General features: G+C 38.5%; 1 protein-coding gene across 3 annotated transcripts; it reads right to left on the bottom strand.

Annotated features, from left to right (window-relative positions):
- Window positions 1-1,658: 1,658 nt before the first annotated feature.
- MOB1A (MOB kinase activator 1A) lies at window positions 1,659-20,764 on the bottom strand. 3 transcript variants are annotated; one of them, XM_069494428.1, is made up of 6 exons: window positions 20,096-20,218; window positions 16,729-16,895; window positions 10,869-10,962; window positions 9,369-9,502; window positions 4,487-4,650; window positions 1,659-2,426 (listed from the first exon to the last, which is right to left on the bottom strand). In XM_069494428.1, the coding sequence occupies exons 1-6, from the start codon at window positions 20,179-20,181 to the stop codon at window positions 2,349-2,351; spliced, it is 723 nt and encodes a 240-aa protein (XP_069350529.1). In that variant the 5' UTR covers window positions 20,182-20,218; the 3' UTR covers window positions 1,659-2,348. The 3 variants fall into 3 exon arrangements, with proteins under 3 accessions (XP_069350529.1, XP_069350530.1, XP_069350531.1); XM_069494429.1 differs by lacking the exon at window positions 20,096-20,218 and adding an exon at window positions 20,581-20,764 and having other exon boundaries at window positions 1,660-2,426; XM_069494430.1 differs by lacking the exon at window positions 20,096-20,218 and adding an exon at window positions 20,581-20,764 and having other exon boundaries at window positions 1,660-2,426; window positions 16,729-16,892.
- Window positions 20,765-25,543: the final 4,779 nt, after the last annotated feature.

Genomic DNA, 25,543 nt, shown 5'->3' with positions numbered 1-25,543 from the left:
CAAAGAGATTGATTTCTTCAAACTCTTATCGAAGGTTGGCCCTCTAGCCAAGTCAGAAAGGCACCATCCTCTTTCTATTCTCTCCCCTTCCTCCAATTCTCTTCCTGCCCTCTACTCCCTGGCCTTAGAAGTAAACAAATAATATTAACACTAATGTTTCGGTGCACTGTTGCTTAAATCAGATTGGTGTGGGAACTTGATAATGTTTTTATTTTTTTAAAAACGACATTCTGAGTCTCAAAATAGCAACAAGTTTTTGATTTATGTCCCATTTATAAGCTGCCTTTACTACTGTCCTAGCATATGATCATCTTTGGTTGTTTTGGAACTCAGTCATGAAGAAAGGGAGGGTTTCCATCACTGAAACTAAATGGAGAAAAGTGAGAACTCTTTTGTTTGAGGCTATTTGAAATATTAGAAATGATGATGAAAGTACAACCCTAGTTGAGAAAAATAATTTCATTCCTTGTAGACTTAAAAAAAAAAAAAGAAGTAAAGCCAACAGCGTGAAGCTGAGAGGCAGTTACAGTGTAGGTGGCATCTAGAAATCTGCTTTCTTGTTCGCAAATCATCAACATAGAGAAATGGCTGAATTCTGGACCTGCGGATAAGTTTAAAAACATGGATTTTGGAATATTTCATAGAGGGCTTTTCTCTTTTTTCGTAAGTGACTATCTCACTCTTTATAATTCCTCAGTGATGTATGGGGTTCAGCCTAAATTGGATTAAATGTTTTATTTCTCTTAAAGTTCTGTATATATTTCAGAATTTGCTGAAACTAATTCAATTAAAAATGGAGTTTCTAACTAATTCTTTTCTTTATAGTCTAGTGGAATAAAACAAAATGAAACAAAAATCTTATCAAACTTAACCTTTATCAAAGCCATCAAGGAGACTGTTGAGTACTTTGCAAAAACCACAGCTCTGAAACACAGAATGTTTGTGAACTTAAAGCTTTGCCAGTCTGGCAAGTCTTCCAGTACACTTACTGTGCCTCAGTACATTTAAATAGCCAGCAAGCGTTTACTAAATCTAAGGAACCAAATGAAAAATAGATGTTTTCTTCACTAAAGGGGAAAATTATTTTATCCCAATAGAAATAGAACAATTTCAAGTTTTGATACAAAAACAATTAGGATAAAGCCCTTATGGGAGGGAGCTCAACCCATCTTTTGAATATTAACAGAATGAAGATTTTTTTTTTTTACTTATTCCTCCCATTTTGTCTCCTATAAACACTCTCTCTCTCTCTCTCTCTAAAAAATACATAGCACACCCAAACTTTAGCTGTGTTACAAAATGTGTACACCTTCAAGGTTTCTTATTGTGGTTTTCCTTAAGTCTTATCCTTATTGGGCTAAAGTTTGTACATTTCTCCACTAGTTTTAACTAAGGCTCAAGTCACAATAAAAACATAGAAATAATTTTTTAATAAAACAAAATAATCAAGTACTCTCAGTACTTTGTTCCATTCTCTTATCCAGAATTTCAAGGCCTCTGGGGAAAAAAAATGAAAATAGTGGCTTTGAGGCCTAAGTTTGTCATATTTTGGGGGAAGTTTTCTTTTTCACAGCCAAAAGCTACATATTAAGTTAACTTGAATGAAGCCTTTCAAAATAAAAACCTGTAAGATTTTTAGAAGCCATAAAAAAATTATTTCTGATACATACACTCCTAATAATTTATATGTGAATAAAATTCCAAATAAAGATTAAAAAATAAAGTCATTTTAAAAATAACTTTGGTTACTCTCATTCCACATATGCCATATAATGATTTAAACTGCAATCATGGGTTTTGAAAAAATATACGTATATCTTATCCATAAAAACACTAGCATACAAACTTCAAACTAAAAGGTTATCCAAAGTGACACAAACATTCTAAATCTTAAGGAGTCTTGAAAATACCTTTTCTATCTCCAAAATAAAATAAAATTGATCTGATTGTGTTATTAGGAAATTTGTTCTGGAAACTTACTAATAAATTATTGGTGGAAATTCTTAATGTCCATTATGCCATCACCTGAAACAGACTCAAATAATTTTCTTGAGTAAAAGAATCACAAGTAAACATAAACTACAGGCTAGTCATCACATACTACAACCAAGTATGAGTCTGACGATAACAGGAGTGGTCACACAGTACACCTCAGATTTGGATGTGTCCTTAAAGGTCTCACTCTGAAGCTATTAGGCCAACCTACCTTTGCGACAATTTTATCAGTAGACAATGTATCTTTTTATCCTGTTTTCTTAAAGTTTGTATCATTATTCTATAACAGATAGCAATGAAATAGCTCTAGCAGGAGATGAAGCAAGAGGGTAACTGTATTCTGGAAGAAACATTTATCTGTCTTTGGATCCAAGTTTCTCAATTAATTCCTGAAGAGGTGCCAACTCACGCCTATCAATCAGATTAAATTCCTAAAAAGAGAAGAAAAATAAAATTTAAAACTTGATCTAAAAAATTAAAACTCTTTAAATGTCTTTTAGAGATGAAATTCCCAGTCTAGTTTTCTGAAACCCAAAAGAATGATGAAATAATTTCTGTGAAAATTTAAAAATAGGATTGTTTTTACTTTCTTTTTAAAAATATTGGTGTGATATTGTGATGTATATATTTGGTTGTCCAGGGTTCCTAACATACAGTTCCTAAAATCCTTGGAATCTCCAGTGTCTTTTGTATGCTAATGAGATGACTGGTAGCTGGGGACCCCTAGAGAGCTTCAGGATGGGGGCTGGTCACTGGAAAGACCAAAGCTTGATTAGAGGGTTGGGACATTCAGCCTCACCACCCCACCTCTGGGAAAGGGAGAGAGGCTACATGATGAGTTGATCACCAATGGCCAATGATAGAATCAATCATGGCCAAGTAATGAAGCTTCCACAAAAACCCAAAAAACAGGGTTCAGAGAGCTTTCAGATAGCTGAACAGGTAGAGGTTCCTGAAGGGTGATGAGCCTGGAGAAGGCATAAAGCTCTGCACCCCTTGTCTCATATCTAGGCCTATGCATCTCTTCCACCTGGCTGTTCATCTGTATCATTTGTAATATCCTTCATAATAAACCAGTAAATGTAAGTAAATGTTTCCCTGAGTTCTATGAGCCACTCTAGCAAATCAATTATACCCAAGGAGGGGATTGTGGGAACCCTGATTTACAGCCGATCAGTCAGAAGGATAGGAGACAACCTATTATTTTTGACTGGTGTCTGAAGTAGGGGGCAGGCTAGGGTGACTGAGCTCTCAACCTGTGGGATCTAACACTACCTCTAGGTAGACAGTATGAGAATTGAACTGAATTAGCCATCTGATGTCCAATGTAGAACTGACTGCTTGCTTGGTGTGTGTGAAAATCCCCACACATACGGTCACAGAAGCATTCTGTGTTTTGAGAGTATAGCAGGAGAAACTGAGTTCGTTTTTTCCTATATCCTTATAATAGAGGACTTATTACATAAGCAACTCTAGGTATAAGTATGATCTTTACTGTGTTAAACATTAAAATCAAAACTATATATAGGCTGGGCATGGTGCCTTATGCTTGTAATCCTAGAACTTTGGGAGGCTGAGGTGGGAAGATTGCTTGAGGCCAGGAGTTCGAGACCAGCAAGACCCCATCTCTACAAAAAAATGGAAAAATTAGCCGAGTGTAGTGGTGCACCTAAAGTCCCAGGTACTCAGGAGGCTGACAGAGGATCGCTTGAGCCCAGGAGTTTGAGGTTGCAGTGAGCTATGACACCACTGCACTCTAGCCCAGGCGACCTAGCAGAAACCCTGTCTCAGGAAAAAAAAAAACAAAAAACGAACAAAACCCCATATATATATTTGAATTTACATAGAAATTACTTGAAAACTATAAACTGAACCTTTGATAGCGGCCACCTCTAGGGCAGTGGACCTTTTTATACACACTTGCACTTACATATATGTGTGTGTGCATGTGTGTGTTTGTGTGTGTGTAAGCTATGCAGCGATCTTGGAAGATCATGAAGAGCACAGCACATTCTCCTTTGTGTGGTACACAGAACTATAATACACAATACATATTATAAAGCTACCAGTTTTTTCTACCCTAAAACAGTATCTAGACAGATATATTTTGCATATTGAATTATGTATCTCTAAAGTTAGGCTGAAGAAGTCCCAATTCTTTGATATCTTTTTCAAACAATGTGAATTATTTTGATTTTAAAAAGTTCCAATTTTATCTAAGTGCCCATAAGGCGACAGGCCATGTCCCTGGATAAGTATCCTAACCAGAGACCTGGGGAAGCCAGAGGAGGAAGGCCTAAATGGGGGTGATGCCTTGTACACTGCTGCACACATCAATGAAGTAACAATGGGGAAAAAAAAGAACAAAACAGAAGAGAAATGCTTGCTTGTACTTAGCTATACATCTATAAATAAGACATACCCCTCTCTATTAAAGTTGCAAATCCAGATTAAGTCTGTTAAATGACAAAGAAATAGTGGTTCAACTTACCTGAACAAAGAAAATAAAGTGCTTAAAGGAGGTGTTGAGGTGAGCCTCCTCTTGCAGCTGCATCACAGAATCAAAGTGCTGATGATAAATATGGGCATAAACCCTGAACAGACGCTTTAGAATGGTCTTTGCCACAGACATAAAGTTTCTGGGAAATGGGACGCCTGTAATGAAATATACATAAAGTAATGTATCGATTAGCCTTTTATCTGACTGAACAGCACGAAGTTTAGACACAGCGATGAGCAACTGCAACACATAAACACACACATTCACAAAGACGCACAACCCTACTTCTGCATATTTTTTAAAAGGAAAGGGAGGCCAGGTAGGGTGGTTCACGCCTGTAATCCCAGCACTTTGGGAGGCCAAGAGAGGATCACTTGAGGCCAGGAGTTTGAGACCAGCCTGGCCAACAGAGCAGGACCCTGTGTCTATAAAAAAAATTAAAAAATTTGCTGTAGCTGGGCACTCCAGCCTGGGCCACAAAGCAAGACCCCATCTCTAAAAAAAAAAAAAAAAGGCAAGGGAAAAAACCCCAAACCGAAGTATATCCTCACATACCATACTTTTTCCGATTGCCTTAGAATGGTAGGCAAAGACATCAAATTATATGAGATGCTGTTGAATGAATGTTCAAATAAAAATAATTTTAGTTGTTTACTATTAGAGAGTTTCTTCCTAAAATTAAATGTAAAAGTATTTTGATTACAAATACATTATTTTTACTTTTTTTAATTTGTAACTATTTTAAAAAATTATGCACATATTCTCTCATTGAGGACTAGACATTTTGCTAAGGAAAAGACAGACATACTTTGAGTAATTATAATCTACACACACAAAAAGTGTATTTATCTTCTGACTACTCTGGAAAGCCAAAATTTCTTTCTCTAACTGGTAGTCCCAGCTTTTTATTTTATTAAAGTGCTATTTTCATTTTCCTATAGCCTAAAAAGGGGGTATGCTTCCTGCAGGGAGAAGGGGGGAACCTCCTCCTGTTTCAAAGAAAAACACCTTTACAAAAAAGAATTGGCGGAGGGTTTGGGACCCTCTCCAAGCCGTGGAGATGGGGATGCAACTGGTTACATTCCTGAAAATTTTTGTTGACAACTTCGAAGTCTCTTAAAAAAGAGGGACGGAAGAAAGAAAATACAATTGGCACTGACTATAGTAAATATGTAAGAAGGCATCTGCTTCCAAAATAACCTAGATTAATTGGCCTTAAAGGCCTGTTCCAAAAGACTACTCCTTTTTCCCTTTTTTTAGAGATGGGGTCTCACTCTGTCACCCAGGCTGGAGGGTAGTGGCTATTCACAGGCAAGATCATAGCTCACCAGAGCCTCAAACTCCTGAGTTCAAGTAATCCTCTTGCCTCACCCTCTTTAGTAGCTGGGATTATAAGCATGAGTTACCACAATGCTACTCCTTTTTTTCTTTTTTGAGACAGAGTCTCGCTCTGTTGCCCTGGCTAGAGTGCTGTGGCATCTGCCTAGCTCACAGCAACCTCAAACTCCTGGGCTCAAGCGATCCTCCTGCCTCAGCCTCCCAAGTAGCTGGGACTACAGGATGCGCCACCATGCCCGGCTAATTTTTCTATATATATTTTTAGCTGTCCATATAATTTCTATTTTTAGTAGAGACAGGGTCTCGCTCTTGCTCAGGCTGGTCTCGAACTCCTGACCTTGAGCGATCCTCCCGCCTTGGCCTCCCAGAGTGCTAGGATTACAGGCATGAGCCACTGCAGCTGGCCCCACAATGCTACTCTTAAAATACATTCTTTTTTCAATCTTTCAGAAAACAAGGGCTTAAAACATTCTTTCCCTGCATCTTTTCCCTTTTTCCCCAGCTAGTCCTTAATAGCCTGAAGTTTAGTATATTTTGCTGATTTTTGTGGTTATCCACCCCTACCCATGCCCCCAACCCTTGGCTAACTTGACTTTTCAAACACTATCCTGGAACTTATGGGCATGTTTTTCTTGGCAGAATCTTGTATCTACCTTCCACTGATAAGCCTTCTTTTGAAAAGGTAGATTTTAAAATCAAACCCTTTCTCTCTCAGAATGAACAAATGGGCATCTTGTTAATAAAAGGAACATTAATAACGTGGATATATTAGTAAAAACATTAATAAACAGTTATGTCCAGTAAGAATAAATAACTGGCAAAAGTAAGATGTAGATAATAGCCTAATGGGAGCGAGGTGGGGAGGATTCCAGAACATCAGAATGAATTATTAAAGAATGGGAAGCTAAGAAAAGAGGATAAGGGCAAAAGAATTCTTTATCTTCCATAAGGAGACTTTAATGAGTATAGAAATAAGTAATTTATTTTAACTGAAGTACCTTCCAAGCTGAATTAACAGATATATTCAAGCACAGTCAATATACAATAAAGGATCTGTGAGAAAGGAAATAAAAGGTTTAATAACAGAATGGAAAAACTGACCAACAGCAAATAGATCAAGTGTAACAACTTGATATAAATTTTTCTCTTGAAAGAGCCTCTAATTGGACTGCAAGAAGGCATACGTTGCTCATAAGACATCCTTAAATTGAAAATGACCTGGACTGATCTCCTCCATGCATACTGATGCCAAACTCATAATCAAAATATTAACAAATAAGAAATACTCTTCCAGCAGGGAATTTTTTAAAAGAAATGAAGAAAACTTTATGGTCTTCAACAACAGATACTAGAGAAGTATCTCATAAAATTCAACAACCATTCTTAATTAAAAAAAATTGTCTAATAGACATGGATGGCCATTGCATTAATACGGTATTTTAAAAATCCATACACCTCTAACCAAAAGCAAGATTGCTGCTTAATGCAGAAATATTAGAAGTACTTGCATAACAGTAAGGAAGCAAGAAAAGGATGTCTGCTATTATAACCATTGCCCAATACTGCTCTGGAAACACTAATCAGTGCAATTAGATAAGTGTAAAACAAAAAGAACACATACCAGAAAGAAAGAGTCAATATTATCTTAACAGGGTGGGGTTGTACACTTAAACTCAAAGAACCAACCAAAAACTAACAGAAACAGACTCTGATGGTTAAGTATAAAATTTATATGAAAATCAATAGCTTTCCCATATAGCAAATAATAACCAGTTGGAAACCAGATTATCAATCAAAAACATAAAATGCCTAGAATAAAATTAAAGGATTAACATAAACCACAAAATTTTACAAGAGGAATAAGACTTAAATAAAAGATATGAATAAATGAACAGTATCTCAGCTAGGCACAGTGGCTCCTGCCTGTATTCCCAGCTAGGCAGGAGGATAGCTTGAGGCCAAGAGTTTAAGATCAGCCTAGACAACATAGAGAGACCTGTCTCTAAAAAAATGAATGAATGACATCTTGTTCTTAGCTAGGAAGACTCAGTGTTATAAAGAAAATAAGAATTCCTATATTAATCTACAAAAATTCAATGAAATCACAACTAAAATCTAAATTTTATTTTACCTTAACACAATGATTTTAAGTTATTAGAAAGAACAAGTATCCCAGAATAGCTGTGATTGTTCTGAAAAAGAAGAGCAAGGAAGGGAGGCTAGCCCTGCAAGATATTAAAAGATAGCCACAGTAACTAAAACAGTATGGAATTTCCATAGGACATATAAAGAGATTAAAACACCCCAAATATATGGCAATTTGTTGTGCACATAAGATAATCAGGGGAGAAAAGGCAAATGTGTTTAATAAATAGTATTGGGACAAACTGGTAGCATTTGTATTTGGAAAAAAAACTTAAAGTAGCATTCAGAAAAAAACAGCCAGGCGTGGTGTAATCCCAGCACTTTGGGAGGCCGAGGCAGGAGGATCACTGGAGGCCAGGAGTTCAAGACTGGGCAACACAGCGAGATCCGGTCTCTACCAAAATAATTTAAAAAAACTTAGCCAGGCATAGTGGCGCACACTTGTAGTCCTAGCTACTCGGGAGGCTGAGGTGGGAGGATCGATTTGAGCCTAGGAGTTGGAGGCTGCAGCAAGCCATGATTTCGCCACTGTACTCCAGCCTAGGTGACAGAGCCAGACCCTCTCTCTAAAAAAAGAAAAACAGCAACAACAAAAAAACTACTCAACAGCCAAAGATTTAAATGTAAAAACAAAACCACAAAAGTACTAAATGAAAACATGAATAAATGCTTTTATAACCTCAAAGTACGGAAAGCCTTTCTAATCACTGTATTAAATTCTGGTCATAAAGGAAATGATTAATGGGACAAAATAATAAGGTTATACATAGCAAACTTACCCCATGAACAAAATAAGACAAAAGGCAACCTAGACAAAAATACATACAACATGTATGACAAAGAACTAACATTCTTAACATAGAAATGGACAAAGGATATAAACAGAAAACATACAATGATAATCAATAAACAAAAAAATGCTCAATCTCATCAATATTTTTAAGATGTACATTAAAACAGAAATTTAGAAACAAATTAGCCAGGCAACTAAAAAATACAAAAGAAAAAATTCGCCAGGCATGCCTGTGGTCTCAGCTACTCGGGAGGCTGAGGCAGGAGGATCGCTTGAGCCCAGGAGTTTGAGGTTGCTGTAAGCTAGGCTGGCACCATGGCACTCTAGCCCAGGCAACAGAGCAAGACTCTGTCTCAGAAAAAAAGTAACAAAAACACAGAAATTTATATTTAACCAAATTAGAAAAGATTAAAAAATGAATAACCACTGTTGGTGAAGAGATACAAGCAGACACACACATGGCTGGACAGAGTTTACACTGGTACAAACTTTTTGGAGGAGAATCTGGCAGTCTATTTCATTTTTTAAAAGTTAACAGTGTTAAAAACAACACATTTATCATTCAAAATGAAAAATACTTCTACAACATTAACTCACCAATCTTAGAAGGAAAAAGAGTTTCATCATCAAGCTGATCCTGAACCCAAGTCATCAAATAGTCAATGTATTTTGGAGCAGAACATTTGATTGGCTTTTTAATATTAGTGCCATCTGCCCAATGATATTCATATCTGGAAGAGAAAAATGATACTGATAAAGTTTTCAAAAACATTAACAAATGTACAACTTGTAATCAAAGCAGGTTCACATTTTGTCAATAGAAGTTATAGGTAACTTTAATAAGTTACCTAAAGTTATAGTAAAGATTACTTGAGTTCCTTACAGAATTATTCTGAAATGTGATGGTTATAACTGGAAGAGAAAAGGGAGATAATGTGGCAGCTAGTAGTGCCAGAACAGATGTTTTATAAACAACATAGCCCTGGGAAAGAAAGGAATTGCATTCTTGTCTGTAAGGCAGAAGAGTGGTGAGCACTGCATAAGGAGCTGATAGATTCATCATATTCTGAGATCATTGGCCATCAAGTTATTATCATCAATGGAACCAAGATTATAAAACACTGTTTCATGAGTAGGGTGTTAGAGAAATGCCCTTAGACATGCATCCCCCTGACCTTGCTGAGCTACACAAATTAACAAGACTTATGCAAAACTTCACTGTGTAAAGCATTTAAGCCATAGATAAGTTTAATTTTCCTATTTATTTTAATTTCTTTTAAAGTTTGAGGAATAAAACTTAATACAACATAAAATAAAAAAATTCCTCCTAAAATATTATAATAAAAATAGGACTGTAAACTCATTAGGGATCTTTTTTCCTCTATACCTATAGCAAAGTCAGAAAGGTAAATCTTTTCTAAGAGGCAAACATCTTGATACCATCTATCATCACATAAAATCAGCCAATTTATTATAAAAGACTGGAAGGAAACACACCAAAAATTAATCCTATTATATCTTAACATGAGTGATAAATCCATTTCTTTTTTTTTTTTTTTTTTTCCTTTTTTTGTTTTTTGGGCCTCAATCTTGGAAAGAGTTCCATTTCTTTTTCAATATTTCTTGAAATTTATTACAGTCAAAATATTTTTAATCTTTAAGCCAGATAATTACTTCTAAATTAACAATAAGCATGAGTAAAAAATAATCAAATATTAAAAAGCCAACTGAAGACTCTTCCAAAAAATTCATTTAAAAGCTAGAAACAGGAACCATAAATGTTAATAAAATTGAAAAAAACAGAACTTTTGTGATGCAAGATAAACATAACTCAAATTTCTATACTTTTACTCCTATAATAGAACATTCAGACTTACTATGGTACAATATAAAAATTAAAACACTGAGCACCCACATACCAAAGTATTTAATAACTAAAAGCCTGTAAGTGAGCATTCAAGAACTAGTAAAATTGATTTGCCTTTATACAAGCAAACAGATAATAAAAATAAAGTCTTTATTATTTGATTTATATCAATTAGCAATAAAGCAAAAGTAATCCAAACACCTATATATTATAATAAGCAGCATATGTACCTTGGACCTGCAGACATGACTGGACAGCTTGCTTCAGTGCAGAATTCAGTAATAGTTCCATATAACATGTTGATCTGGTTGAAGAAATCCACAGCTGCAGAGATAACAGAATTGTATTAAAATGTCTGTGTAAACACAAAATGTGAGAGACCTCTCAGTTGAAGGAAAAATGGATGATACACTTAAGTTCTTGGCTGAACCCTAGGGAGATTCAATAATCTAATGATACTGTAAATTCTAAATTTTCACACCTAAAAAAGGTTAACTTTTAAAATACTAAGCTTTTAATCAGCATATAACAGCAGGAAAATAAAATACTGGAGATAATTCCAACTTAATGATTACTATGACATCATTAGATATACAATATAATTATATCCAATGAAATGAAAAATCCATAGCTTCTTACCAATCTGGACCAGACAATACCATGTGTGTTAAGAAAGAGAAAAGAAGTGTTTTGGAATATACTGAGGGAGATGTATCCAGCTGTATCAACAGGCATTTAAAATATCTAATTCATCATAAACATCTGAGGCCTATGGCATATGGAGGACATAAAAAAGGGACTTCAGATTAAAGTCCCTTGCCCTGGAGTCTCCAGCTAATGGAAGGGACAAAATTAAAAGAGAGGAATACGCCGGGCGTGGTGGCTCACGCCTATAATCCTAGCACTCTGGGAAGCTGAGGCTGGTGGGTCGTTTGAGCTCAGGAGTTTGAGACCTGCCGGAGCAAGAGCGAGACCCCAGTCTCTACTAAAAAAAATAGAAAGAAATTAGCTGGACAACTAAAAATATATAGAAAAAAATTAGCCAGGCATGGTGGTGCATGCCTGTAGTCCCAGCTACTTGGGAGGTTGAGGCAGGAGGATCCCTTGAGCCCAGGAGTTTGAGGTTGCTGTGAGATAGGCTGACACCACGGCACTCTAGCCTGGGCAACAGAGTGAGACTCTCTCTCAAAAAAAAAAAAAGAGGAATAATACAAGATATAAGATACGATTCAAAGGCCAACAATAAGTGCTGGAGAGTTCAGAGAAAAGGCAAAGTCACAAAGAGTTGAAGAAGACAGAGAGTAATTCCTGAACAAGCTTCAGCTAGATCTGGAAGAAAATGAAAGAGGAAGGGGGTGAGGAATAAAATTGACTGTGTGAAGTATATGGCAAAGAGAACCATATGAGCCTTGGAAAGTTTTAAAAAATATTTTAGTTCCTGTCTATAGGAGTATCTAAAAATCAAGGGCTTTTCCAAGTTTCATAAAAAAACAAATAAATTTGTAAAAAATTCCATCTTGTCAAAAGGAATTTTATACAAAACTCCCTCACTTACAATCCTTCCTCTTAATAAGTCATGTTTCTATGAAAATAACACTTAGGCATTCAATATTCACTTAAAACAAGTGTGCCCAGGCCGGGCACGGTGGCTCATGCCTGTAATCCTAGCACTCCGGGAGGCTGAGGTAGGCGGATTGTTTGAGCTCAGGAGTTCGAGACCAGCCTGAGCAAGAGCAAGACCCCATCTCTACTAAAAATAGAAAGAAACTAGCTGGACAACTAAAAATATATCGAAAAAATTAGCCGAGTATGGTAGCGTATCGCATGCCTGTAGTCCCAGCTAGTTGGGAGGCTGAGGCAGAAGAATTGCTTGAGCCCAGGAGTTTGAGGTTGCTGTGAGCTAGGCTGACACCACTGCACTCATTCTAGCCTGGGCAACAGAGTGAGACTCTGGCTCAAAAAAAAAAAAAAAAGAGTGCCCAGATGATAGCTGATTTGGTCTAAAGTAGCTGTTCTCAAAATGCAGTCCAAGAATCCCCTGTTTCAGGGAGATCTGTCAAAACTATTTTAATTGCTTTTTCCACTCTCATTCTCTTAAGAGGGTACAGTGTAGTTTTCCAGAGGCTCCATGATGTCACAACAGATTCAATGTAGAAGAAAATATGAGAAACCAGCTGTCTATTAAGCTAGCCATTAAATAAGATTCACAAAATATAAAACCATGCCATACTTCTCCCTAAAATTTGTTTCAGAAAATAGCCATTTTTCATAAAAACATATTTATGTTAACATGTAATGGGTTTATTATTGTTACTTCTAAATAAATTTTACAAAAGGGCCAAGTGCAGTGGCTCACACCTATAATCCCAGCATTCTGGGAGACTGAGGCAGAAGGACTGCTTGAGGCTAGGAGTTTGAGACCAATCTGGGCAACATAACAAGACCCTGTCTCTGAAAAAAATATAAAAAAACTTATCCAGGCATTGTGGCAAGGGACAAAAAAAAACTCAATTAAAAATGGGGGTGCACACACACACATACATACACACACACACACACACACACAAAAATGGGTATAGATACCCCACCAAAAAATGCAGATGGCATATAAATATATGAAAATATGCTCCACATCATATATCATCAGGGAAATGCAAATTAAAACAATATAATACCACCACATACTTATTAGAATGGTCAAAATCCAGAACACTGACAACACCAAACACTGGTGAGAATGTGGAGCAATAAGAATTATCATTATTCATTGCTAGTAGGAATGCTAAATGGTACAGTCACTCCGGAAGATGGGTTGGTGGTTTCTTACAAAACTAAATACACTCTTACCATATAATCTGGCAATTGTGCTCCTTGGAATTCACCCCAAAGGAGTTGAAAATGTATGTCTACACAAAACCTGCACATGTATGTTGTTTACAGCAGTTTGGTTCATAATTGCCAAAATTTGGAAGCAACCAAAGATGTCCTTTAGTAGGTAAATGAATGAACTGTGATACATTCAGAAAATGGAATATTCAGGGCTAAAATAAAATGAACTATCAAGCCATAAAAAGTTATGGAGGAAACTTAAATGTTTATTACCCATAATGTATAATAATTACTGTATAATATATAAAAGAAACCAGTCTGAAAAGCTTATATACTATATGATTCCAACTATATGACATTCTAGAAAAGGCAAAACTATAGAGACAGTTAAAAAGATGGGTTGTTGCCAGAGGTAAAAGAGAAAAAAGGAATGAACAGGCAGAGCACAGAGGAATTTTAGGGCAGTGAAACTACTTTATGATGGTATTGTAATGGTGAATATATGTCATTATATAAATCTGTCCAAACCCATAGAATGTATAACACTAAGAGTAAACCCTAATGTAAACTTTGGACTTTGAGTGATTCAAAAAAAAAGAAAAGACAACTAGACACTGGACATATATACTCACCTATGGAATAGTCTAACAAACAAAATCAAACCTTAATTTACTTTTTGGTTGTTGGTTATTTTTTTGAGATAAGGTCTTGCTCTGTTGCTGGGGCTGGAGGGTAGTGGTGTCGTCATAGCTCACTGCAACCTCAAACTCCTGGGCTCAAGCAATCCTCCTGCCTTAGCCTTCCGAGTGCCTGGAACTACAGGCTTGCGTCACCATGCCCAGCTAATTGTTTTTTTTTTTTTTTTTTTGTAGAGACAGGGTCTTGCTAGGTTGCTCAGGCTGGTCTCCAACTCCTGGGCTCAAATGATTCTCCCATCTCGGATTCCCAAGTGCTGGGATTACAGGCGTGAGCCACCACACCTGGCCTCAAACCTGAATTTAATCAAGGCTCTGCACTAACATGGTAGCCACTAGCCAAGTATGGCTACTTAAAATTTATTTGAAATTCAGCTCCTCAGTCACACCTGCCACATTTCGAGCACTACATGACCACAGTGAAGGTACAGAACACTTTCATGATTGCAGAAAATTCTATTGGACAGTGCTACTCTAGACCTAATGTTCATAGGAAATAAAAGGAAGAACAGAATATGATAATGGACACCTTGGAGATACAATCACCAAAATTCATACTGTGGAAAACAACCTGGTTTCTTCAAAAACAAAATTCCAAGGAAAAAAGACTGCAATGAGAGAAACCTTTGGATTAAGAAATTCAAGAAACATACACTCAAGCCTTGCTGGATCCTGATTTAAAACAAGTATAAATTGAAAAAAAAGGGTGGGGGGGGCATGGGCAATATACATAACCTAAACTTTTGTACCCCCATAATATGCTGAAATAAAAAAAAAAAAAAAACCTAAAAAAACTAAAAAGAAAAAAGAAAGAAAGAAAGAAACACTTATAGGATAGTCAGGGAAAATGTGAACACGGAATAGATACGTGGTAAGATTAAAGGATGGTGGTATTGTTCTTAACTTTAAAAATAGTTCTTAACTCTAAGAGATACTTATTGAAATATTTATAGATGAAATAACATGTCTGGGATTTGCTTCAAAATAATCAGGGTGGAATATATAAGCAGCACACTTGGCCACAAATTGATTATATGTTGAAGCTGGATAATGGATATCTGGGAATTCACTGTACTAGTTTCTCTGCATTTATATGTTTGAAATTTTCCATTAAAAAGTTTTAAAAATTCTTGGAACATCTGAAATTCCTAATTTTATCACCCAGCACTGAACTCACCTCAGAAATGAGAGACTCTCACGTTCAAATCTCTAGCCTTAGCATATCATTCCATGTCATGCCCTCATTCTCTCTCTCTTTTTTTTTTTTTTTTTTTTGAGACAGTTTCACTCTGTTGCCCAGGCTAGAGTGCCATGGCGTCAGCCTAGCTCACAGCAACCTCAAACTCCTGGGCTCAAGCAATCTTCCTGCGTCAGCCTCCCAAGTAGCTGGGACTACAGGATGTGCCACCATGCCCGGCTAATTTTTTTCTTTATATATTTTTAGTTGTCCAGATAATTTCTTTCTAGTTTTTTAGTAGAGACGGGCTCTCACTCTTGCTCAGTCTGGTCTCGAACTCCCTGAGCTCAAGCAATCCTCCCGGCTCGGCCTCCCAGAGTGCTAGGATTACAGGCATGAGCCACCTCGCCCGGCCCCCTCATTCTCTTGAACTTAGAGTAACTTGTAGCTCATAGATCCCTCCATTTTCTCCTACTCTCTCAATTTCCTTCTGACTGCTCCTAAGTTACAACAATCAACTGACTCGCCATATGAACTGCAACTGACTTTTCTGTATATGTCGGCTGATGAGTACTGCTGGGGGTAGGAGCAAAAGTGTGCAGATGATTCCCTACAATGTCATGGCCCACCACAGGTAAAAATCTTTGTATTTATCAATTTTTTATTTGACCTTAACTCAGCTCTTCCTACTGTTCTGCTAAGAAATCACCCAAAAGAACCCATCACTGCTCTTTTAAGTCTCTGTATTCAGCCACACAGTTACCACCAAGAACGCTGAAGAGAATACAGTTTGGGATGTATTTGTACTTACGTGTTTCTTTACCAATAATCTGTCATATTGCAACAGTTATTTCTGTGAAAGAAAATTCGTTAACAAAAAGATTTTAGAAAAATCTTTCTATAAACCAGCAAAGTTGAATGTTATTAAAAACTTACTGCTACATGCAGAGGCCAAGGTGGGATAAAAGTAAAATACAAAAGAAAAATAAAAAAAAAAAGTAAAAGAAGAAAATTGGCCGGGCGCGGTGGCTCACGCCTGTAATCCTAGCACTCTGGGAGGCCGAGGCGGGTGGATTGCTCAAGGTCAGGAGTTCGAGACCAGCCTGAGCGAGACCCCGTCTCTACTAAAAATAGAAAGACATTATATGGACACCTAAAAATCTATATAGAAAAAATTAGCCGGGCATAGTGGCGCATGCCTGTAGTCCCAGCTACTCGGGAGGCTGAGGCAGTAGGATCGCTTAAGCCCAGGAGTTTGAGGTTGCTGTGAGCTAAGCTGACGCCACGGCACTCACTCTAGCCTGGGCAACAAAGTGAGACTCTGTCTCAACAAAAAAAAAAAAAAAAAAAAGAAGAAAATTATTATATAAAAAAAACCCCAAAACTTACTGTTAACAGCAATCCATTCATTGAGGTCCTCTCCTTCTGGCAACATAACAGCTTGTCTCAGATTCCCACTCCCTAGAGTTGCTTCTGCATGTTTTAAGAGTTCATACTGATGAGATCCTTCAGGGATATTCTTCTTTGGTTTGAATGTTTTAGAAGAGCGGCTGCTGCTGTTAGGGTAAAAAGTATATGAATTTTTAGGACTGGAAGTAGAATGGCATAATGTTAGGCATATAAATTACTCTGTAAAATAAAATAAAAAATACTCCCTGAAAAATGCCAGGATGGCAGGGGGTGATGATGATCACAATAAAAGAATGTTTTATATTTTTTCCTGTACCTAAAAACAGGATTAGCAGCACAATTTCACAAATAAGGCAATTTTACTATGTCCCATGAAGAAGTCTGGTGCAGAGAGTACTGTAAAGAAAAAAACCTGGATTTTAGTCCTTGATATGAAGCTAACTCTGTGACTGCCTGAAAAAAAGTTAGTTTTTATTCCTGTCTCATATTACCCATAAGGTAGTCTTTCTAACATGACACAAGATCCAGAAACCTTAAAGAGAAAATGGACTCATTTCAAATCATAACAATTAAAAACTTTCAAAACAGAGCAAAAAGAAACAACAAAAAAGTACTTGCAACATATATTACAAAGGATTAATTGGATAATAAAGGGCTTCTATTAATTTGTTAAGAATATAAGGAACCCTTTAGAAAAACAGGCTAAGGAGATGAAAAGGCAATTCGGAAGAAATACAATGACTACTAAGCAAGTGAAAACCTGTTCAATTAGAGTAAGATTTATTTTTCCCTAATTTGATTGTCAAAAGTTAAGATGATTACATTTTAAGAGTAGACAAGGGTGCAGAGAAATTAGTACTTTAATAAATTACTGGTGGGCCGGGTGCGGTGGCTCACGCCTGTAATCCTAGCACTCTGGGAGGCTGAGGCTGAGGCTGGGGGCGGAGGGGGGGATCATTTGAGCTCAGGAGTTCGAGACTAGCCTGAGCAAGAGCGAGACCCTGTCTCTACTAAAAATAGAAAGAAATTATATGGGCAACTACAAATATAGAAAAATACAGAAAAAATTAGCCAGGCATGGTGGCACATGCCTGTAGTCCCAGCTACTCGGGAGGCTGAGGCAGGAGGATCGCTTGAGCCCAAGAGTTTGAGGTTGCTGTGAGCTAGGCTGACAGCCAGGGCACTCTAGCCTGGGCAACAGAGTGAGACTCTGTCTCAAAAAAAAAAAAAAAAAAAAAAAAATTACCGGTGAAAGTATACAGTGTATTATGTTTTGGTAGGGCAATATGATAGCATCTATTAACACTGAAAAGTTCCTCAAGCCATCTATTCCACTTCTAGGTTTCTCCTCTAGATATGGATAAGGATTTGTTTTCCAAAATTGTTTTTAATAGTGAAAAGCCTGGAAACAATTCTAAAGTTAGTCAGCAGAGGAATGAATAAACTATGGGACATCCACAGTATGGAATATTGTGTAGGAGTTAAGAAAATCAAGATAAGAGTACATGTATTTACATGGAAAGATCTCAATACATGGTTAAGTTTTGTAAATGCATACAAAGTATCAGAAACTAAACACATCAAAACTGGGGATTACTTTTAGGAAGGGGAAGGGAATACAACTGTGGACTTTTACTTTACCGCAGTAATTTAAGTTTTAAATAAAGCTGATTAGGAAGTAAAAAAGAATTATGAAAACACTAAAAATCAAATATGGAAAGTTTTTAACATGACAAAAAACTACATTTAACAGGGAAGTACTGAATTAGAAGGAATGGCCTTATACAAATATAAATAAGAAGCTGTAAATGAAAACAAGCTAAATATGGAAAATATGAAATGATTTCTCTAGATTCAATATGATCTTCATCTAAATTAAGACTTTTGTACTTCAAGTAATACCATGACAGTGAAAACAATCCATAGAATGTAAGAAAATATTTGTAAATCACAGATGTGGTAAGGGACTTGTATACAGAATTTATAAAGAACTCTTGCAACTCAAAAACAAAAAGACAACCCAATTTAAAAATGGGCAAAGGATATGAACAGACTGGAGTCCAAAGTTCAAATGGCCAATATGCACATGAAAAGATGCTCAACATCCATTGGTCATCAGGGAAATGCAAATCAAAATCAAGAGATACCACTTCACATCCATTTTGGAAGACTATCATAAAAAAGACAGATTGGGGGCCTTCATGCTTGTAATCCCAGCATTTTGGGAGGCCACGGTGGGAGAATCCCTTGAGGCCAGGAGTTCAAGACCAATTTGAGCAACATAGTGAGACCTCCATTTCTACAGAAAATTCTTTTTAAAAATTAGCCTGGCATGGGAGCATGTGCCTATAGTCCTAGCTACTCCAGAGGCTGAGGCAGCAGGATTGCTTGAGCCTAGGAGTTCAAGGTTACAGTGAGCTATGATCTTGCCACTCCACTCCAGCCTGAACAAGAGAATGAGACCGTGTCTCAAAAAAAAAAAAAAAAAAAAAACCCCACAGACAATTAGTAAGTGCTATCAAGGATGTGGGGAATTTGGAACTCTCATACAGTGCTGGACAACACGTACAATGGTTCAGTGCTTTCAAAGTTTGGCAGTTCCTCAAAAGGTTAAACACAGTTACCATACAAACCAGCAATTCCACTCCTAGGTATATGTCCAAGAGATATGAACACATAACATCCACACAAAAAACCTGTACACACGTTCATAGCAGCATTATTTCTAATGGCCAAAAAGTGAAAACAACTCAAGCATTCGTCAACAAGACAAAGTTTAATAAAAGAAAGGAAGTCTCACATTTAGGTCCAAAAAGCCAACTGTTTATCCACAAATAAAGTACTACCTAAACAACAACTCATGAGAAAGACTGGGGGGCAGGGGAGGAATACTTCTATTAGTATTAAAATTTGTAATTAAATCATACAGACTTTTTGACATGGTAATCTTTCGGAGACTGTACCCTTAAGAAAATAACCCAAAGGAAGGAAAATGAGATTTGGATAAAGATACACTCAGTAGTGCTATTTTATAATAGTAAAATACTAGAAAGAATCCAAATGTCTCATAATAAGAAGTGAGTAAACTCTGGTTATGAAACACTGTGTAATTTAAAAATGTCAAGCATGTGGACTATGTACATAACTAAAAGTGAATCATTATTCAATCACATAACACACATTTAAGCAATATACAAGCCACCTGAGAATAACAAAATCAAAGAATTTAAAAACTTTGGCCTCGTTTGGGCCCAAGCGTTATCTCTAAAATGAAATTCTACCGAGGACAAGAGAAGTTAGCTAACTTATACAAATTCACAAAACCAGTAAGAGGACAGAATCAGACCCGGACAGAATGGTCTGGTTGCGAGGCCCGCATCTTAACTTCAAGGTTCTCAAACTGCAGCACTCCACATTCTCCTGGAACGGCATTTAATATGGACAATAATAAAACCGGACATGTGATGGAGTAAAAGACTAAGTCCGCACGAACCGGTACTAGAGGCTTGAGACTTACTGAAATGGGGAGCCCAGGGCTCCGCCCCCAGTTCGTCTCTCCGCCCTCGGGGGCGCTCGGGCGGAAAAGTTTGGAGGCGCGGCCGACCTTGGGGCCTTTCTACTCCCCAGCCGTCTCGCTCCGCTTCCTTTGCCTCTACCTTCATCTCCGTCATCCTCGCCCAACTTCCTGGTCATCCCGTGGACCCGAGCAGAGGCAAAGCAAACGCCAGGCACTCTGACCCCAACCCTAGGCCCGGCCCTTGCCTCAGGCCCCGCTGGCCCCCTCCCCATCTCCGCCCTCAGCCCCGGAGCCCTCGGCCCGGCCCCACTCACAAGAGGAAGCTCATCTTAGGTCCTCACAGGGAAGGGGAGGGGCCGCTGGCCCCCACCCCGGCAGGATTCGGAGCCGGCGAGAGGGAGCGGACGGTCCTCAGCTCGCTGACAGCGGAAGCTGGGCCGCCGCCGTTCCGAGCTGGAGCTTGAGCCGCTACCAGGCCGTGCACTCCGCGGTGTCCGCTGTGCCCGCCTCCCCCACCTCACAGACCCGAAATGCGGAACCAGCAAAATCTCGCGAGCTAAGGTTTCGCCCCGCCTAGCCGAGAGGGTCTTGGCGCACCCGTCTTCGCTCCGCCCCCTCCCGGAGCTCAGCCAATCAGCCTCCTGGAGGCGTGGCAAGGACCGCGGCTGGGGAAGGGAGACTGGCTGGCCCTGTGCTGGGTTCAGCTTGGTGCTGCTGGGTTTCGTCCCTGCAACTTACGTGGCGGAGGGGTCTCTATGAGCGTTGTCCACCCCTGCAATTTTTTAAAATTTTCATTTAATTTTTAATTGAGGTATATTAACATAGCATAAAATTACTCTTTTAAAATGTACGCTCCAGTGGTTTTTCGTATGCGTTTCACAGATTTGTGCAACCATCATCACTAATTCTAGAATATTTTCACCACCCCTAAAAAAATCCCAGACCCATTAGCAGTCACTCTCTATTTCCCACCCTCCTCCTAAATCCTAGCAACTGCTAGCCTACTTTCTATGGATTTTCCTAATCTGGACATTTCATATACACGGTAAATGGAATCATACATTATATGGTCTTTTGTGGCGGGCTTCTTTCACTTAGCATAATGCTTTAAGTTTCACCCATGTTGTAGCATGTATCAACACTTTATTCCTTTCTATGGATGAATAATATTCCATTGTATGAATATACTACATTTGTTTATCCATTCATCTGTTGATACATATTTGGGTTGTTTCCACTTTTTGTCAATTGTTAATAATGCTGCTATGAACCTTCACGTACAGGTTTTTGCGTGGGCGAATGATGCATTAATGCTGAGTGACAGCCAAATGACACTATGGTGGAATGAAGAAAACAAAAGGAAATTGTGGGAGACTTGAGTCATAGCTCAGGGAATGATGGTGCAGGATGCCCAATATAAAAGAGCTTGCCCTGTATCTGACACTAAAATATTTATGTTTCTAGTCATTTTATTTTATTCAAATATCAAATATCACCTGCCACATTAAGTTAATGATGTTAACTTTTGTTTTGTTAACTTTTGCAGCTTTGTTGATATTTATAAATGTGTGATTTGATATAGCTGTATAGAAGCTATAAACATAAGAACCTGTATATAACACACTTATACTCGTATAATAATTTATATTATTTAAATAATATAGTTATCCTAAAAATGTTTCCTTTCAGAGGTCCTTACTCTGAAAACAAAACCAAAAACAAAACAATGTTTCCAAACATGGGAAAAAAATTCATCAAAGATTTTCCGTCTTTTAATTGGATTGTTCTTCAAATTGGAGAATCACTGAGGATATGAAAGCCAGTTATTTGTTAGGAAAAACTTTCAGGATGGCTAGATTTTGCAGAAGTCAGGAGGAATTAGAGGAAAATCCTCAGTCAATATTTGAAAAGGATATCAACATAATCTGTTTAGGGATGAAAGATAAGATTTCCTGGTGAGAGAGAGAGAGAGAGAGAGAGAGAGAAATTGCTAATTGTTATAGGACAATCTGTTCCCCATCAGACATGGTCTATACAAAGGCTGGAGAAGTTTCATTCCTTTATTGGCTCAGCTGGCCAGAGAGATAGCTGCACACCATCTGGTCACAGCAGATGCTGAAAGCAGAAGCTAGGCAGCAAATTATAAAGCCACCAGTACTGCCTCTTCTGAACCTCTCCCCACCCCCACCATTCATCACACAACATAGTTCCCCTTTAGAGCTGCCTCGGGCAGGATTTGCAACTCTGCATTTTCGTTCTGTGTAAGTGCCTGTCCAATTATTTGCAAAACTCCAGTTTTACCCTAACAGCATCACCCAAGCAAGGTCTCTTTCCACTTTGGTGACAGTAAAGTTCCTGCTCCTGCAGCCAGTTGGTGCTCTTAGGGGCTCAAGTTTTAGCCTCTGTCACAAAAGGGTGAAAAAAGACAAACACACAATAAAGTCCCTAAGCCATCCCTGCCCATGACGTCAGGACTCTGGCTTACAGACTGTGAAAAAGGAATCCCAGTTTATCAGACACCAAAAAGTCACTCACAAAAGAAACCATAAGAAAGTGTCCACTCTGAGAATGTCTTAAGTCCAAGGACAGACCTCTGTGTCGGCCATATATATACATTGGTGAATAAAATACATGACCTCTGCCTTCCTGGAGCTTACATTCACTTGGAGAAGATAGGTATTAATCAAATAATTATGCCAATGGATGATGTAATATTACAAATTGTCAATGAAAAATAACCCAAACTCTGTAAAATAATTTAAAGAGGGTTATTCTGAGCCAAGTTTGAGGATCATGGCCCAGAGCCACATCCAAGAAGCCTTCAGCAAGTGGACTCACAGTGGTTGGGTTACAGTTTGGTTTTATACATTTCAGGGAGACAGGAATTACATGTAAATTCATAAATCAATACATGGAAAGTATACATTGGTTTGGCCCAAAAAGGTGGCCATCTCAAAGCAGGGGCTTACAGGTTATAGGTGGTTTTTTTTTTTTTGTGAGACAGAGTCTCACTCTGTTGCCCAGGCTAGAGTGCTGTGGCATCAGCCTAGCTCACAGCAACCTCAAACTCCTGGGCTCAAGCAATTCTCCTGCCTCAGCCTCCTGAGTAGCTGGGACTACAGGCATGCACCACCATGCCCAGCAAATTTTTTCTATATACATTTTTAGCTGTCCATATAACTGTTTTCTAATTTTAGTAGAAACGGGGTCTTGCTCTTGCTCAGGCTGATCTTGAACTCCTGATCTCAAGCAACCCTCCCGCCTTGGCCTCCCAGAGTGTTAGGATTACAGGCATGAGCCTCCGCGTCTGGCCTTATAGGTGGGTTTAAAGATTCTTTGATTTGTAATTGTAAAGGACCCCCAGAGAAAAACTTTAACATTCAGCCTGCCCTTCACCTGTGAGAACAGATTTGTTCCTTGAGACAATAGAAAATTCTTGGGTAACCTTTAACTGATTGTTTTAATTGCTTCAATCTGTATAACCAAATTGTGTAGATGTAGTTATTTACTAGGACCATTTAGGTTGCACAATGTACAAAAGAATGTACTTTGACTAAGACTAATGCTTTCTGCTTCTGTAAACTTGCTTGCTTAAAGATTGTTATTAAAACAGGTGGTCCGAGGCTGGTCCCGGGCCCCCGCAACAATGGAAAATATGATGTAATGCTATCCCAACCCTTGTGTTAAAAGTCACATAGCCCTAACTCAAATTAGCATAAAACCTCCTTGCTTTTTCAGCTCGGGGCTGCTCTCTGTGCTGCCACCTTTGGCGGTGCAGAGGGTAGTCGCTGGCCAGCTAATAAAGACTCCCAATTTGGCTCAATTCGGTCTTTAGGTGGCCATTTCTCGTGTCTCAGACCATAACAGTAATTGGTTAAAGAAATGAAGTTTTGTCTAAAGATTTGCAATGTTTTAAGTTAAGGAAGTCTGTTAATCAGAGTCAAGCCAGACTCAAGTGATCTGTCAAGTAAATTGAGGACCTGCAGGTGTGGTTCAAGCGTTGTCTTGCGTAGCCTCAGGCCTGTTAATGAGTTACAAAGGATGTCTTCAAGAAGGAAGGGAGGCATGATGAAGCATGTCTGACCTCCCTTCTCATGGCTGGCAACTCAGTTTTAAGGTATCCCTTGGCCATTAAGTCAGCTGGTGGGGGGGGCTTAAGATTTTATTTTAGTCGACCAAATTGTGGTAACTGTGATGAGGAAAAGCACAGAATGTATTAAGAGCATTAAGGAGCCAGGCGTGGTAGTGTATGTACACTGGTAGTCCCAGCTGAGGTGGGAAGATTGCTTGAGGAGTTCAAAGCCAGCCTAAGCTACATATGGGGAGATCCTGTCTCTTAAAACAACAACAAAAAGCATTATGAGAGTGTGACAGTAGAGACCTGGAAGAGAAGAGGGGAGAGGAGAGGAGAGGAGAGGAGGGGAGAGGAGGGGAGAGCAGGGGAGAGCACGGGAGGGGAGGGGAGGGGAGGGGAGGAGCCTGGGGAGTCTTAGGAGATGCCATTTAAGCCAAGTCCCCAGAAGACTGAGTTAGCCAAATGAAGGGAGAGAGAGAGAGGTCTGCCCAGAGTCAACAGAGTGTGCAGGGGCTTTGAAGCAAGTAAGAGTTTGCTATGATCAAGGAACTGAAAGAAGCCAGTTTGGTGAGAATGTGATAGACCAGGGAAAAAGTGAAGGGAGATAAAACCAGCCACCGAGAATCTTGGGTCTTACTCAGAGCAAGGTGGCTACTGAAGGAGCTCAGGAAATTTCACCCCAAAATATGACTCCTTGGTATAAAGAGTATTTTGAATTAAAGTCTTTAGAGATCAACAGGCCCTTGGAAGGGGCTTTCCCTCTATCTGCATAACCCAAGGGACCAATCAGATGAATAATGGACTTCCCTTCCCTTCCCTGTAATTTCACCATATTGCAGGAAAGAAAATCAAGAATGCAACCAGACCCGGCCCAAATCATTTAAAACATAATACCTGCCTCTCAGGATAATTTATAAGTCAATCTGTTTCTCCCATCCATTCACTCTCCCAAGTATCCATTCATCCTCCCTAGCAACCATTATTGTCCCCTAAACAGAATTACCGGTACTCCTCATCCCCCTGCCCCTCTAAAATGCAGGTATAAAAATACCTGGATCCTACTGCAATATTGGGTAATCACTCTGTGATTCTCCCTGAGGCATGGCAAATAAACCTCTTCCTCTTATTAATCTGCCTTATTTGTGAGTTGATCTTTCAGCAAACTTTCAGGGGAAAGGGGAAGTTCCTCCACACCCCCAACA

Source organism: Eulemur rufifrons, chromosome 19 (genome assembly GCF_041146395.1).
Source record: "Eulemur rufifrons isolate Redbay chromosome 19, OSU_ERuf_1, whole genome shotgun sequence".
In the NCBI taxonomy this organism is placed as follows: domain Eukaryota; kingdom Metazoa; phylum Chordata; class Mammalia; order Primates; family Lemuridae; genus Eulemur; species Eulemur rufifrons.
The sequence above is the reverse complement of the archived record's forward strand: the minus strand, read 5'-3'. Positions and strand labels throughout refer to the sequence as shown.